The sequence below is a fragment of the Entamoeba invadens genome (genome assembly GCF_000330505.1).
Source record: "Entamoeba invadens IP1 unplaced genomic scaffold scaff_1105074724705, whole genome shotgun sequence".
In the NCBI taxonomy this organism is placed as follows: Eukaryota; Evosea; order Mastigamoebida; family Endamoebidae; genus Entamoeba; species Entamoeba invadens.
The window spans coordinates 100755-118651 of NW_004443520.1; the positions used below are offsets into that span (position 1 = coordinate 100755).

The 17897-nt window shown below is 27.9% G+C and overlaps 2 protein-coding genes across 2 annotated transcripts; both read left to right on the forward strand.

Moving 5' to 3' along the window:
• Nucleotides 1–3544: 3544 nt before the first annotated feature.
• Nucleotides 3545–5271, forward strand: EIN_232880 (developmentally-regulated GTP-binding protein, putative; the record flags this gene model as incomplete). Its single annotated transcript, XM_004258511.1, has 2 exons — nucleotides 3545–3797; nucleotides 4424–5271. 2 exons carry the CDS (start codon nucleotides 3545–3547, stop codon nucleotides 5269–5271), a joined length of 1101 nt encoding a protein of 366 aa, XP_004258559.1.
• A 5150-nt stretch (nucleotides 5272–10421) lies between these two features.
• On the forward strand, nucleotides 10422–11119 carry EIN_232890 (hypothetical protein; the record flags this gene model as incomplete). The annotated part of the gene is made up of 2 exons (XM_004258512.1): nucleotides 10422–10662; nucleotides 10692–11119. The coding sequence occupies 2 exons, from the start codon at nucleotides 10422–10424 to the stop codon at nucleotides 11117–11119; spliced, it is 669 nt and encodes a 222-aa protein (XP_004258560.1).
• Between the last annotated feature and the right edge of the window lie 6778 nt (nucleotides 11120–17897).

Genomic DNA, 17897 nt, shown 5'->3' on the forward strand with positions numbered 1-17897 from the left:
CTTTTTGTCATGACGACACTGCTTTAAATATAACAAACACGTTTTTATCAGCGTATTGACCGAGTTCAACTGCCCAGTCAATGACATTATCATATTTGCAGAGTCAATGATCTTCAAAGCGGTTTCTATTCTCTCTTCGAATAAAATAAGAGAACTGTCTAAATTCGTGTATAGATAATTTGAAAGGTTGTTATAGTCATAATAACTCTGTTTAATGTTGCTCATCAAAGTATTTTCTAATTCTTTCAATCTCGAAAGTGATTGATCAAGCTTCACAACAGAGACTTCTTTGCATTGTTCTACGATGGACTTGATTTTTAAAAAATCAACACCATCAAAATTGATGTTTATTGCTCTTGAAAAAACATGCACTGGAAGTGAACTATGATTTTGAGTTGTCGTTGATGTCGAGTTCGACATAATATTGTTTGTTTTTTAATTTCTAGTTTTACAATTGTTCAAAAAAATCTCAGAAAAAAAAATAAAATGTTTAAAGTTTTTATTTAAATGGTGTTTTTGATTTTTGCTTTTTGGATAAAATTATTTTAATTTGTAATGATATATGTCTTAAAATCGGGATCATTTAAACATATTATTAATAATGGTAAACAAAAATTAATTTTGTTTAATCGACAAAAATGCATAGAATGTTCTAATTTTTATTCAAATAAGACTAAAAGAACGACGTTGGCGACTGGGACAACGTTTTACAACTTACTCTAATTAATAATAATATATATAAATATGATACAATAAACCTTAAAGTCCAAGGCTTGTACACTTTTTTTAATTATATTAAATGTTTTGTAGTAATAATATAAGGAACTTGTTAATATCTAAATAGTAAATAAATTTATTATACAATAAATAATTTGACTACATTACTTATTATTATAATTAAAACAGTGGGGTTCAATTTGAAATAAATATTGTTTAAAATCAATTCTCTCAATAGAAATATTTATTGAAAACCCCAATTCATCTTTGTTTGTTTAAAATGTCCCAGACAGCTGACTGTCCTCAACAAGACAAAACACCATCTAGTGACACATCTTTAACACATGAAAATAAAGACCAAAACGTTATTACTCAAAATAAAGAAGATTCATCTTTCGATACAAAAAACAAAGAACAAAAACAAGAAGAAAAACCAGTTGAAATTGACTTAAAAATTAAAGATATTTCACACAAAGAAAATTCAGTGACTCAATTAAACACCAAAAAGATTGTACAAGAACGAGAATTTTTTACAACTCTTTCACTTTTAAGAGCAATATCCGCGCACGCAGTTTTAAGTCATCATCTCGACTATTTTTCGCATATTCCATTTTCTGCTCTATTTCCCTTTGGAAATTTAGCAGTTGAATTTTTCTTCATGTTGACTGGGTTTTTAATGGCGCACTCGACTTTACATTACAGAGACTATGCTCCCATAGTAAAAATAGAAAACATATTAATGTACCCATTACATATTCTTTACTTAAAACTAATTCGGTCATATTACAAGATACGAATTCATGTATTTAAGTGCAATGAATATAAAGTCTTTGAAAATCAGATAATAAGTGAAGCCAGGGCGAATGCCCACAATAAGGCAAATAACGACCTTCCCATCTTCAATCCCTTCAATTTTCTATTAAAACGGTTTATACGACTTGTCCCAATGCAAGTATTTGGCGGCATAATAGTAGCTGCAATGTTCATATCCGTGCGCACCAAATACAATTATAACGAATTTATAAAATTCACTATTATGGGGTGTTTGTGCATACCAAATGTTAAAGCAAATGGCTCCCGATTTTTCCCAATTAATGCGCCGGAGTGGACTTTAATACACGAGCATGTTATTGGATTTTTATATGCCTTTTTTATACGATATTTTAACATGGTTGTGATCATTGGTATTACAGTCTATTTGGCTGTAATGAGAGTGTTATTACTCGACTCTGACTACAAAACCGAATCCTGCAAACACATTGATTGGAACCCAATCGTATTCTTATTCAAAAACTCTCAAAAGAAGTGTGTGGAGTACACTGAGATGTATCGAGTACTCTATGGATTCTTTGTTGGTCTGACTGTCGAGTATTTTGTACGTAAAGTTTCTGAATGGTATCAAAAAGTTTATAAAAAGAAGGCCGAAATACCATTTGGAGGAGTCTTCGCAGTCTTCTTGTTGTGCGTTGCGTATGGATTTAGAAAGAGTTGGGCGAACAATATAAATTCGAATTATTATTATACTATAGCACTTATTTTACTTTTGCCTTTTTCTTTGGTGTTTGGGGTGATGAGTAATTTGAAAAGTAAAATTGTTATAAAAATTGCTAATGCGTTTGGGGATGTTTCATATGCACTTTATTTGACACATTGGGGAAATGTTACGAAATTTATGTTTTGGACGAATACAAAAAATATTACACAGAATATACTTCAGTCGCAAATAATGACAAATGTTATACAATGCTATCTGACGGCTTTTGGTGCTCTTAAGTTTTTCGATGAACCAATTAGAAATTTGTTGAATAATATACTATTCAGAAATAAAAAGAAAACTAAATGAATAATTATTATATTGATGTTTTATTTGAAAATTTTTAAAGTATTGTATCGTGTTAATTATTCTAAATATTTTTTAGTTGTTGTTTATGAATCTATTGATGTAAAATGCTACATTTTTAAGTTTTTAATTGTTGAATTGTGTTGTATCGACTAAATAATATAATCGACCCCCAAAAATTGTTAAATTCATTTTGGTTATGTTTTATGTTTGCAAATGTTTTTCAATTCAAATTACTTGAAAACCTTAAGTTGTGACAACTGTTTTTGTAATAAAATAAAAGTAACACAAGGACAACAACAGTCACCTATTTACGAAGTAGAAACGTCAGTTTTATTGATGTGAATTATAAAATTATTGAACAAAAATTTAATTTAAATTCCATTGTTTGGTTTTAACTTATAATAATAAATATTATATATTACTATAATTTATAATAAACAAAACTTTTTTAATTATCTCTAATTATTTTTATTAATATAGTATGGTTAATATTTTAAAAAATAAAATACAATATGATATTATAAATATACTATACTATTATAATATCTAGTTATCTTATATTTTTATATTTTGAAACTTTTAACAAATAATTTATTAACGAGTTTATTTTTTCCAAACCCAAATTGAAATACTAGATTTTATAATAAATTATATTATACAATACCTTTAAAAAACAATAGTTTTGAAAACGAAAAAAATGTTAATTTTTTTTATTAAACAACATTATGTAAACAATTTACTAAAGATATAATAATTTAGAAAAAATACTAATATATTAATAAAAAAAGCTATAAAAATATTATATTAGTTAATCGTAATAAACAACAAAGAAAATAACCAACTGTACGTAATCGAACCCAAAAGTGCGTGTTACCCCGATTCATTTTAATAAATTAATAATAAAAAAACAAAACATGCAATTTTGGGAAATAGAGTGGAACCCCATTTTTTTCTTTTGATATGCACACAAACTGAAATCATTAAATGAGTCTCCAACAAAAGATCGACGACATTGAATTTGAGTTGTCGCGGACACAAATTAACAAAGCAACAATGCACCACATTTGTATGTTGCGCGCAAAGATGGCGAAGTACCGAAAAGAACTTTTAACGCCGGATAAAAAAGGGCCTGCCGGGGAGGGTTTCGATGTTGCCAAATTTGGAGACGCGCGTGTCGGGATGGTAGGGTTTCCTTCTGTCGGTAAGTCGACATTACTCACTAAGATGACGGACACTGGTTTGTATCTGTTAATATTATTATTATTATTATTATTATTATTATTATTATTATTATTATTTACTTACATTCAAACAAATTTTACGAGACATTTCACAGAGTCATTTAACATCGTTGAATATCATCTTAACTATTTCATATATATTCTACATTTATTTCGAATTTAAATAAAATTGTGTCATATTCAACAGAGTGACTGTGTGTTGATTACATTTGTGAATATAACCAATATGAATATAAGTCTTGAGAAGAAGAAGATTATCATCTTTTTTATATTTACATATTACTTTGAAATTAATCTTAGTTAATACTTTTTATAATAAATTTATTATAATAATCTATACTTATTTATTCATTATCTTCTTTTATTCGTTATTAATTTTATACTATAAATATATACTATATATGTATTTATCCACAAAAAATGTAAATATTTTTCTAATAAATTTATAATAAATTAAACTATTAATTAACGCCTTTTATTTCTATGAGTTATATTAATTTTACTACAATTTACTATAATTTACTATACTATAAAATACACTCTCTACTAAAATGTATTATAATATTATACAATCTTTTACCTACTATATTAAATTATATTTAAACTATAAATTAATCCAAAGAGTCTAAAGCCGCTGCATATGAATTTACAACGTTAACGTGTATTCCAGGTGTTTTAAATTACAATGGATCGAAAGTCCAGTTACTTGATCTTCCCGGTATTATTGAAGGAGCCAAAGATGGGAAAGGGCGAGGACGACAAGTCATCTCTGTAGCGCGTACGTGTGATTGTATAATGCTTTTAATTGATGGGACGAAGTCACTTGACTTAAAGGAGAAGATTGAATATGAGTTAGAGGGCTTTGGGATTCGATTGAATAAACGGCCACCGAAGATCAAAATAGTGAAGAAGACTGCGGGGTCGGTGTCATTTACTCCATCGATTCCACAGACATATTTGACACAAGAGAACGTCCGATTGACATTAAAAGAGTACAAAATATTGAACGCGGACGTTTACTGCGACTGCGACGCGTCAGTTCAAGACTTGATTGATGCTATTGACCAGAGTTGTAAGTACATTCCATGCATTTATGTGGTGAATAAGATCGACCAAATGAATAAAGAAGACGTAGACAGACTGAAAACAGTACCGTACTTTGCGTGTATCTCTGCGATGACTGAAGAAGGTATAGACGCACTCAGAAAACAAATCTGGGAACAACTCAATCTAATTCGAGTGTATACAAAGGTCCCGGGAGAATTTCCGGACTTTAAAGACGCTATTGTACTCCCAGCAAAGAAGGCAACGGTGGAAAATATTTGCTTCAAAATACATAAGCAACTGGCAGGACAAATGAAATACGCGTTGGTGTGGGGAACTAGTGTAGCGAGATCACCACAGAGAGTCGGAAAGGAACATAAACTGGACGACGAGGATGTTTTACAAATCATTAAAGGAGGGAAGTGATATTTTTTTGAGAGTTGTGTTGATATAAATAGGTTTGAAGATATAAATAAGTGGATGTAATTAATTAATATTATTATTTATTATTTAAAAAATTATCTATATATATCTTTGTTATTACAGATCGAGTATTTACAGGGTGCCAGAAACTTATTAAGTGCCAGAATTATTTTAAGAAATGAAATGAGTTTGGCACCCATTTCCATATCAATTATCATCAAGAAAAAAAAATAAATAAAAAATAAAAAAATAAAACCCGAATTTTTACTACAATAAATCCTCTAATTTATTGGCACCCATTAAGTTTCTGGCACCCATTAAATACTCTATCTGAACAGTCAAAGGCGTCTATTTGTCATAATTATAATTGTCGAACTTGCTTAATTGTCGCACAACTGGCCAATCATTTGGTGTACGACAATTAATTATTTTGTTCTCGAATCTGTAACTTTCGTTGAATTAAAAACTAAATTATTTATAAAAATAAATTTTGATATTAAAATAAATTTCTTCAAAATTCACTCATTTACGACAAATAGACGCTTTTGACTGTATTTAATGTTTTCATTTTTACAACACTTTAATGATTACTTTTTTTTAGCATTTTTTTTAAAAGTACTCGATTTTTTCATTGGTTTTCATTGTTGGGATGTATTCTTTCGAAAATTAGTGATGCGAGCAAACATGTTTATAAAAAGGCACAATCAATTATTACAGTTTTAGGAGATCAAAAAGCCCAAATTTTTCCTTCAGCCCAACAAGATTTTTAATTTGCATTTTCTGTTATGATCGAAAAGTTGTTCTTCTTGTAATTTTTGTTGTTACTCAACTTTCTGATTTGTAAAAGACCATTCATTGTGGTAAAATTAAACGAAGAAAAGTTTCGCCATTTGTACTTTGTATCATGCAATTAGTTGAACCTAACCCATTTGAAACACTCCTTCCAAAGTGCTTTTCAGAACTCGTCGACTTACAACATACATTTGCAGAATGTCAAATACACAATTCACATTCAATAAAATCCTCGCATTCATTCAAGAAATGCCGAAAAACACCTCGAGTCAGGGAAACTGAGTGATACGGAGCATTGAAAAGAAGGCTCATAAAGACGCACTCAAACAGTCTGTTTGTGCACCGTTTCACCCACTTTCCAAGTCCTCCCTCGACACGGATCACCCTGTCCCCCCGCAAGTGGGAAATCACATCCGCGTCCACACAGTATGGACAAGGAAAGTGGGTGACATGGAAACTCACAAACAGTGGCTGAAAAGTGGACTCTCTTCAAAAACACTAGCGGCAAATATTTTATTTTGATAAACGGGTGGTAATGGTCAATGTAAGTCCCGTTACCAGACTGACTTTATGAAAAAAAAATGGAGGGATGAGACGGAGGAGCATCCCATAAATATAATTAACCAAATAATAAATTAATATTTGGTCGAAAATTATTGTTGTTGACCCGATAATTATTTATCGGGTTTTAAAGTGCTTGTATAAATTAATTTTTATTGTTTGATAAAATTGTAAATAATTATTATTATTAATGTTAATATAATTATTAATAATTTTACAATTATAATTATAGTATTATTATTAAGATATATAACTAAAAATAAATATCAACCCCATAATTTATAATAATTGCAACTTATATATTGATGAGGCAATTAAAAAACATAATCAGACCGTACGACTAGGATCATTCTTAGAGTATGTCACTTTCTATGTAACAAATAGAATTCACAAAATAGGATGAAGACTTTCATCACTTCAGTACCAAAGGGAGATACGCAGCAATGCACGATGAACTGCTTGTTGAGGGGTTGAGTGCGTGCACAACACTCTGAGATGAGAGGCACTGAAGTCTGTCTGACTATTTTTTGTTTATTTCAATTATTACATTATTTTAGTTTATAATATTATTAAAGAAATTAAAGTTGTTAAAATAAAACAACAATAACACAATCAAATTGAAAGACAATCAGATGAGAGCAAATTGCGAGCGTACTTCAACATGTGTTGGATTCTTACCTTTTGGTTTCTTGTTCTTGAGATTTTGATAAGCCCACCGTTTCTGTTTCTTATCGTCTTGCTTGTTCAGTGTGATGTATGTGACTGTTTTGACTGCCTTCTTTTGAAAAGGCGTGTTGTGTTTTGTTTCAACATTTCTATACATTTCCAAGTGAAACACCATGTTTGCCGATGACTGTTTTGACATCAGTTTCATTATATACACGTGACACGTCAACACAATTCATTTGTCAAGACTCAATTCAAACTTTGAGTCTTGACACTTTGATAAATACAAAAATACTATTGGAAAATTTTTTTTTATTTTAAAAGTGTTGTGAAGAAATAAATTTCGTTAAAGCAGGAATAAATATGTTATCATACCATCTTTAGTTTTTTTCTCAAGAACTTCAGATTTGCTAAGCTCCTTTTACAAGTTTTTGGTCGTCGAAAAAAAATGATCAAAAAATGAATTAAAAAAAATATTTTCATTACAATCGGTTGTTATATATTGCATCTAATTTGAAGAATTTGGAGTTTGTTTGCTCATCATCAACTGTGTCCAATTTTGGCGCACTTGCCCAAAATTCTGCACATTCAAAAGAGTCGAAAATGACAAGAACTTTTTATTGTGTTTAATTGTTCTTAATATTCAAACAACATTTGTTGAAAATATAACTGGCTTACAGACAGACGTTTTGTCTATAAAAAATATTTACACGGATATATTTATTGTATAAATTCAATTTTATTGACTCTTGTCATATTTGCAATGAAAACGTGTTAAAACTGTGTTAACCCATGTTCAAATGTCTTGTTATATAGTAATCAATTTGTTTATTATTTTCAAAAAAGGTATCTAAAATCACAAAGTTGTGGGAGAAAAATAAGATATTTGTTTAACACTTAAATGGCCGAAAACCAAAATTTTATTAGAATAATAACAATATCAAAAAATGCCTTCTATAAAAAAGTTGTTAAAAAAGACGAAAAACCCCTTCTTGGCCGAAAAACGACCCAAAACTTAGTCAAAAATAATAAAAATGAGGACTCAATTACCTAAGATTTGTTTTTGAGGTTAAAAATAGCAACACATATTTTTTTTCAAAAACACAGTCAAACTTTTCAAGAGCGGGAAGTAATGATAATTTTTGTTTTCTCAAGAACGGTCATTTTAGACAATCAAATTTAATTGCCACTTTATGGAGAACTCGATTTTTGTTTTAGTCTAAACTGCTTTCTATTGAGAAAACCCGCTCTTCCAAAGTGCCACTTTTGAGATATTTTACTATATTTCAGGGCCCCAAATTTTTTTTATTGAATAATAATATACTAAATACACGTAAAACAAATCTTGTCGCTTAAACAAGACGTATATTAATAATACGAAAATGAACCATAACAAACTCAATTTAATTTACGTTGGTGTTGACTAGATGAACAGCAAGTTGCTTTTTAATTCGATAATATTTTGTTTTTTTATTGAAGATTTAGTTCATGTCATTAAAAATAGATTTTTAATAAAAAAAACAAAAAAATAATCTATTAAAATTATTATAATTTAATTAGATAAATAAATTAAGAATAAAAAAAACAGTTTAGTTAGTTATTTAGTTAGTTATATAATTAATATTATAAAACAATTGTTTACAAAAGTTTCTAAATCCCCAAACATCATTTTTTCCAAATTTTAAAAAAATTCTATAATATTAGTTTATGTTATTATAATTACACAAAATAATTATTTTATTATGTCTTCACTTTCTTAATCATTTTTATATGAATTCTATCAAATTTTATTTTGAAAACAAAGGCAAAAATCAAATTTGGTAAATAATTATTTGAAAAATTAAATTTTTTAGCTTTAGGCCATTTGAGTGTTAAGTTATCCAAATTATCGTCGGTAATGTACTTGATAAAAATATAGCCGTGTTGCTTCGGCCAAAGACCTCTAGCCCGACGGGCAGATCAAAGGCGTCAAGAGGACAGGGCTTTCTATACTTCAACGAGCATCAGTCTTATTCAAACGAGCTCAGCCAAATGAATCTTCTTGCATTTGGTTCTGGTGACGAATTGAGTTGGTCACACTCGATCACTTGCTAATCAATAATCAACTTTTTATTAATTATTATATGATTTATATTTTCAAAAAATTATGGGGTTCTTATTAATAATTAAAAATATTATAAAAAGTTAATAAAATATTAATATTTTTAATAAATAAATTAATAAATATTTTTAACTATATAAACCTAAAATTAAAAGTAGTTCATTTAAACTATAAACCAAATTAAATCGAACTCATTATCGACTTTATATTTTTAAAAATAATTTTGAATTGTTGTAATGTAGACAATTTATATTTGCATTACTATGTCTTTTATGATTGACTTTATTATTCATCAAATAAACAATCTCATATTGTTTATGTTTTATGGCTTAAATAATTTATGACATCTTTCTTCTAAATTAATTGCTTTCGTTTTATTAAAGATATTAACCAAATGCTTATTATTTGCATTTCTGCTTTTGTTGTTTTTATTTTGTCAATAAACATTTTAACATTTAAAAGTGTTGTTTTTTGAAAATTAAAAAACAATCACTTCTGCATCAAAGTTTTGAATATTGTTAATAAAAATACCAATGTATATAAATGTTAAACAAATTCATAACAGTTAAATATAACTGTTACAAATAATATCAATTTATGTATTTTCTAAAATATTTATCAATTATATTGTTTTTGTTATCTAAAATACATCAGTATTTGTCAAAGTTAATTGATTTTTTATTTATGGTGTATTTGTTTTTTATTTATCAGTATTTTTAAACATTAACTTGTGCCTGATTATTAAAATTTGTCATCCACATATTACAACTGTTTTGTATCACACACGCCCACTAATTAACATAATTTAATAATGTTAAAGTTATTTTGGGTTTTAATTTCTCAATTATTTAGTTGATAAAAATAAAAAACATTTATTTCAATTAAATAGTTTTTTATTTGTATTGATTTGTGTTCAATAATTAACTAAAATAGTATTGTTTTGGATTTAAAAACATTCATTCAAACATAAAACTGAAAAACTCTAAAATATTTAAAATATAAAAACAATTTTATAATCAAAAAATATTAATATATGAACCATTTAGATGGCTTTCACATTATGATAGTTTTGAAATGCTTTTCTTCTTTCCAAGACTTCATATCTCTTGAATTAGTATGTAAGAAATACGCTTCAACTATGTCTAAGTTTCATTACAACCCAATTTTTCTTACCCAAAGTAAACTGATTTTTTTCGAAAATTTAGAGACTTTAATTCTATGGCCACAAAACAATTTTTTGGCTTTTAAACACTTGACACCATACTTTTACAGAGGTTTTACCGCATTATTGTCTACGAAGAAGTTGACTACAAAACTGCTATGAACATGCTCGACATGTATTCCGAAAACAAATTCCAATCAATTAAAAATACTCGTGTTCGAATGCACTCGATTATTTTCAAAAATGTTGTGTACACACAAAAAGACAAAATTGCTTTCAACAGTCATTTGTCTGATTTGGTCACCAAAATCGATGAAAAGTGCTTTTTTAATGAACAAGAAATGAAATCCATAAATATACCAACTACAGTCACTTGTATTGATAACGAATCGTTCTTTCAATGTACTTCTCTAACATCTTTTATATTTCCATTGTCACTGAGACGAATATGTGATAAATCTTTTGCTGAATGTCGATCATTAGTCGAGGTGGTCTTCCCAAGTCGACTCACCTCTATCGGGTCACTATGTTTTTATGGGTGTTATTCTCTCGCCTTTGTGAAGTTCTGAGACATTTAAAACACATTAACGATTTCACTTTTGAATTCTGTTGGAACATTAAGACATTGTCATTCCCAAACCTTCTATTAAAAATCAATTATGGAACTTTCCAAGACTGTTAAAACTTATTTGGATAAAATTGCCAAGTCGTCTCTCTGAAATTAGTTATATAGCTTTTTCAGGCTGTCAAGAATTATTAGACCTTGATATTCCCAAGAGTGTCGAGTCACTCAAAAGTATGTGTTTTTCCAATTGTAAATCTCTTTCAAAATAGTGTTAGAATATGGTCTGAAAAGTATTAAAAATAATTGTTTTGATGGGTGTATCTCATTGAATACAATAGAAATTCCAGACTCTGTGACTGAAATTGGTTGGCAGGCCTTTGCCGAGTGTACACAACTCCAAAAAGTCGTGATGTCAAAGTCACTCACCACTATAAATAGAGAAACTTTTAAAAATTGTTTTTCCATGACTGAATTTGTGTTTGCATATAGGACCAAGTCGATAAAAAGTATTCAACCGTCGTGCTTCATCGATTGTAGATCTTTAAAGTGTATTGATAAACCCGAGGGTGTAATTGATATTTCAGATGATAGTTTTCTACAATGTACGTCTCTCTCTGAAATTACTTTTCCATACACAGTCGAATCATTTGGGGTTCAAAGTTTTTATTGTTGTTTAACTCTTGAAAGTATTGAACTGCCAAAAAACATAAAGAAACTTCAAGTCTCGTGTTTTGAAAATTGCATTAATTTGAGTGTTGTACACGTAACACAAAATTTAACAATGATTGGAACATAATGTTTTGCTTCTTGTGTTAATTTGGAAAAAGTGGAAGGTATAGATGGAGTGGTAATTATCGGTCCTTTTGCTTTTCAAAAGTGTGGAAAACTGAGTTCTATCACATTTGGTAACTCACTTAAAAGTATTGGAGATAGATGTTTTGAAGAATGTATTAATTTACAACACGTTGAAATGCCCGATGAAGTGACCCATATCGGATATAATTGTTTCTTGAACTGCACTAAATTAAAGAAATTAAAGATACCAAGTGGTGTTCAAAATATCTATGATTTATTTGGAAAAAAAGAAAAATAAACACAAAAAATAATTGAAAATAAAATACTATTTTTTTAATATTATATTAATACCATATAGTTAAAAAAAACATTTTATTATTAAAGTAGTATATTTAACTATATTTTGTTAATTTGACATCATTATTTACAATGATTTTATTTCGATTACACTACAACACTTATACAAAAGAAATCGGCACAATTTCTTGAATGACTACAGTAAAACCTTTCAAGAGTGGTATTTTTGAAGAGTATATTTTTTTAAAAAGCGGGCATTTTTTATATTAAAACTAAAAATAGAGTTCTCTATAGAGCGGTAATTAAAGTTTGATTGACTAAAAATGCCCGCTTTTGAAAGAACAAAATTCCCACACCTTCCCGCTTTTGGGAGGTTTTACTGTACTTCATTTGGAAAGTTTCTTATGTTTTATAGACAACACGTTTGATTAAAAAAGTACAAATAAAATTAAAAAATAAGAATTTATCATTTAAATTTTTTCATCTTTAATTTCTTCCAAACTCATCAAATTCAACATTCTATTGATCCTCTCAATAAGCCAATTTTTGTGTTCAAATTCAATCCAGTTTTATGACACATATCATAAATGCCAATTAAACACCAAAAAACAGCTCCAATAACTGCCGCATTTATGTCTGCATTTCCCGCTTCATAGGTCACAGCCAACACACTTTCGAATATTTTTGTCATCTTTTCCATCATTTTTCATTATTTGTACCTCTTTGATCCCCCACACCGCACATCCAACTGGTTTATAAGTGTATCCAATCAATTTATTCAACTTTAGTTGTTCTAAACTTTGTGGATTTGTGAATTTATCAAAACCAGAATAAAACACCTTGTTGTTTTCTATGTACCTTCTTATTCTTTCTCGTGCTAAATTGATCGCTTTTTGGCAATCACACTCGCATTGTAAAAATTCCAATTAAACTGACTATTATAGAAATGAGGCCTGGCATCATGGGTCGTGATGAGTCACATTCCTAAAGGTGTTTGCAGTCTCTTCCACCTTTCCGATATCCCAAAAATAAGGAATCACAACAATTGAAGTTCTCATCACACTCCCATTAGACGCACGCCGTCCTCCTCTTTCTCAAACGTCCATTTATTTTTTTGATGGGCGTTTTGATGAAGTTTTTAGACGACAAAACACTTCACGTGTGGATTCCAACATCCGACAGCTTTATATTGCCGACTTCGGAAAACCAGAAATTGTACCAACAAAGACAACACGCGGAAAAATCTTCTGGAACACAAATTTTATTGTTTGCTACAAAAAGTCAAGTATTAGAAGCGACTGATCGGTGTTATCAGTCCAAATAACATAAAAAATGTGATTCTCTCGTGTTTATAAGTTGGTTTGGATTGTGCTTTAGAGAGAAATTCAGATGAAATACCAACAGCGTCGCAGACGGCTTGGCCAAAAACTGTTGAAATTGTTTTTGAACGAATGTTTTGAAACTATTTTAAAGAAAAAGATGTATAAATTTCTTTGGCAATGAATTTGGATATTCAGTGAAAGAAAGATGGTGGTTTAGGAATTCCATTTAGCATATAGTAGTGGCTCTTGTTTTGGGAGACAATACCTTGATAGTGTTGGATTATCAAAAACGTTTTTGTTGTATTCATTAGATTGAATTGACATGGTCATGTGTATTTTATAGTGGACAAATTTGAAATTGTTTTATGAAATTAAAAAGTTAGATATTATTTCATTCACGACAATTATCAAGTCATATTTAAATATTAACACTTTATATTAATTATTTTAGTAATAAAATATAGTTTCATTTTATCATTAATAAAACAATTTTATTATTTTAAAAATAATCAACATACCAATATTTTTCATTATAAACAAAGTTTGTAAATAATTAGCAAAATTGTTTATTTTAGTTTGAATTAATTAATAAATTATATAAAGTATTTTGGTTAAATTAAACTTTATAAAAAATGAAATTGAGGTTGTTTAGGTGACAAAAATCAAAAACGACAACGGCAGGATTTGAACCTACGCCTCAAATGAGAAATGATTTCGAGTCATACGCCTTGGACCACTCGGCCACTTTGTCTTCTTATACATATTTTTATGTGCTATTCTTTTGAAAACAACAACATAAGATGTTATTTATATAACTTACACTTTCAAATAAGTGTAATATTTTTTGTTTTGTTTCAAAATTAATAGACAAGTATAGTGTGACTTAGTTTTGTTGACCAGAGTGTCCAAAAAAACCATATATCATGAATAATCATTTTGTTTTTTATTATCATTAAAATATCTTTAGAAACTGAATTAATCATTAAAACTCCAAACTATAATCTTATTTGTCGTATTTAAACACTTTGGAGAGACGTATAGTATTATAGTTCCATTTACTTCTTTGGTTTAAGATGTAACAATTAACAAAGCTCAACATAACACATAAATTATCCACAATTATTTAATTATTGTTCTTTAATTTTGAAAAAATTTGATATAATAAAGATTGTTTGTTTGATAAAATATCAAAAAATTAAAATATAAACCCATTTGTTTGATAAAGAAAAATGCATTTGCCGGGACTCGAACCCGGATCTCCACCTTGGAAGGGTGGAATTCTGCCCTTAGACCACAAATGCTTCTTGATATTTTTATTATTTTAAATTAGATATTATGATGTGGCGTTTATTTAAATGAAAATTATGACACCGTCCTTTCCCACCCTCACCCGTTTACCAAAATAAAATACTTGCCGCAATTATTTTTTGAAGAGAGTCCACTTTTCAGCCACTGTTTGTGAGTTTCCATGTCACCCACTTTCCTTGTCCATACTGTGTGGACGCGGATGTGATTTCCCACTTGCGGGGGGACAGGGTGATCCGCGCCAAGGGAGGACTTGGAAAGTTGGTGAAACTTTGCACAAACAGACTGTTTGAGTGCGTCTTTATGAGCCTTCTTTTCAATGCTCCGTATCACTCAGTTTCCCTGACTCGAGGTGTTTTTCGGCATTTCTTGAATGAATGCGAGGATTTTATTGAATGTGAATTGTGCATTTGACATTCCGCAAATGTATGGTGTAAGTAAGTCAACGAGTTCTGAAAAGCACTTTGGAAGGAGTGTTTCAAATGGGTTAGGTTCAACTAATTGCATGATACAAAGTACAACTGGCGAAACTTTTCTTCGTTTAATTTTACCACAATGAATGGTCTTTTACAAATCAGAAAGTTGAGTAACAACAAAAATTACAAGAAGAACAACTTTTCGATCATAACAGAAAATGAAAATTAAAATTCTTGTTGGGATGAAGGAAAAAAATGTGTTTTTTGATCTCCAAAACTTGTAATAATTGATTGTGCCTTTTTATAAATGTGTCCGTTCGCATCACTAATTTTCGAAAGAATACATCCCAACAATGAAAACCAATGAAAAAATCGAGTACTTTTAAAAAAAATGCTAAAAAAGTGTTCATAATGGTGTTGTAAAAATGAATAAAAAATAATTATTATAAAAAATCGTGTTGTAACATTAATTATATTAATATTATTAATAAATTATAATTTGAATTAAAAAAATAAAAAAACAAAAAATGCACTAACAGGGAATTTACCCTGGATCGTTAGTTTGGAAGAAAAAACTCTTGGCTTCTGAGGCCCCTTAGTGCTCTGAAATTAAGTGAATTATATTCTTATTAATTCTTCCAGTTATTAATTTACTATAATTTACTATTAAATAACTATAATTAAAATTTTACTATATTTTACTATATTTTACTATATTTTACTATTGATTTGTCAACATATTTAAATTTTCTCTATTGGTCATTAACTCACCTCTCACTTTTAAAACTCACTTGTCAAAAAATGACTCACTACTTCTCTTTTTGACTCACTTTTATAAAAGTAACTCACTTAAAAAATAATTTACTATTTCAATGGTTTTTTAAATAATAAAATAAAATTTCTTCAAAATAATAAAATATAGTTTTTACTTAAATTGCTATATAATTATTCACTCAATCAAAAACTTGACCATTTGGGCAAATTTGCCATTAATCAAAATAATTAAATCTAAATTGTGATGAAAAAACAAAAATAAATAACATTTTGACTTACTTAAAATATTTTTGTTATTAAATTATAGTTTTCAAAAACGAATATAATAAAAACAAATCGATTAATCGATTTAAAAAAATACTTATTGCGTTCAATAATTATATAGTTGTCAACACGAAAGATATCGCCATACAAATTCAACGAATTGAATGTGTTGTTACACATTTGAATTTATTATATTACATTTTTAAAAAATGTATCATTTTTGATTTAACAATCAATAAAAAATACAATAAATAATAAATGAGTTTTGTAATAAAAGATATTTGAATTAAACAAACAATATTTTAAAGTTAAAACATAAAATAATATAAAACCAAAATGATAAAAATGTTTTTCGTCATCAAGAACAATTGCATACGTTTGTCATAACCTAAACAACCGGTTTAATTGTTTATAAATTACAATAATACATACAATAAAACTACGAATAACAAAGACACAATAACAATAAAGTACACTTTTACTACAAACACAACTTAATTTATAAAAATTTAATCATGTTAAGTATTAAGATGTCGGAATAATAACTTTTTACAGTATATGATGAACACAACATTAAACAGCTGAAAACTATAATTAACCAAAATATTATGTAAAATATTAATGACAACACAAACATTGTAAATAATAAATTAAGTTGTATTGATTAATTTCTATGATGAAATTATTTTAATTACTTTAATTATCTAATATTGTGATTTAAAAAATAAAGTCGATTAAAATATATGTATAATTTTACACGTTTAAAGGTGTTTCTGAGTTGTATACATTTTAATAAATTACAAAAACAAAGTTGGTGGCATTACAAAACATTTGAATGTATAAATAAAAAACATTCGTGTAGATTTTTATTGATATGTTTTTGATAAAATATAAAGAAATAGATAATTTAATTACTGATTGGAGCTTATGTTTAATAATTGTGGCATTTCGTTTGTTCAATGAAAATAATTTAAGAATTTGTTGTAGTATACTTTTTTTAATCAAGTCATTGCATCATTATCCATAAATATTATACAACAACTTTTATTAACAATTATATACAAGTGTTATTTATTGTTTTATTTTTATTTAATTATCATAATATATTTTTTTCTCACAACACATAAAATGAAACCATTGTATTTCTTTAACATCACAACAATTATAAAAGGAAAATAAAATAAAATTTAATTTAATTGTTCGTTGTTGGTATGAAGTTACATATTTACAATTAATAAAAATTTACTGTTTATTTTAAACTTCTATTAAAAATATAATACAATTTAAATAAAACATTAAAAATTTTAAATATGTAAATATGTAACTTCATACCAACAACGAAAATGATTCCACTAAATTAAATAATATGTATTTGTTTAGGCACAATGAAATTTTGGATTAAAATTTAAACAGATATATACGTCGAATATATCAAATTTGTTGTCCAATAGTTTATGACAAAATTGTACAACAACTCAAATCAATTTAATTTAAAATTAAAAATGTAAATTTTGTCAAATTTTTAATATTGGTGTTTTGGATAATATTTGTACCAAATAAATTTTTTTTTAACCATTTATTTCATTTTCTTTTTTCAGGTATTATAAAT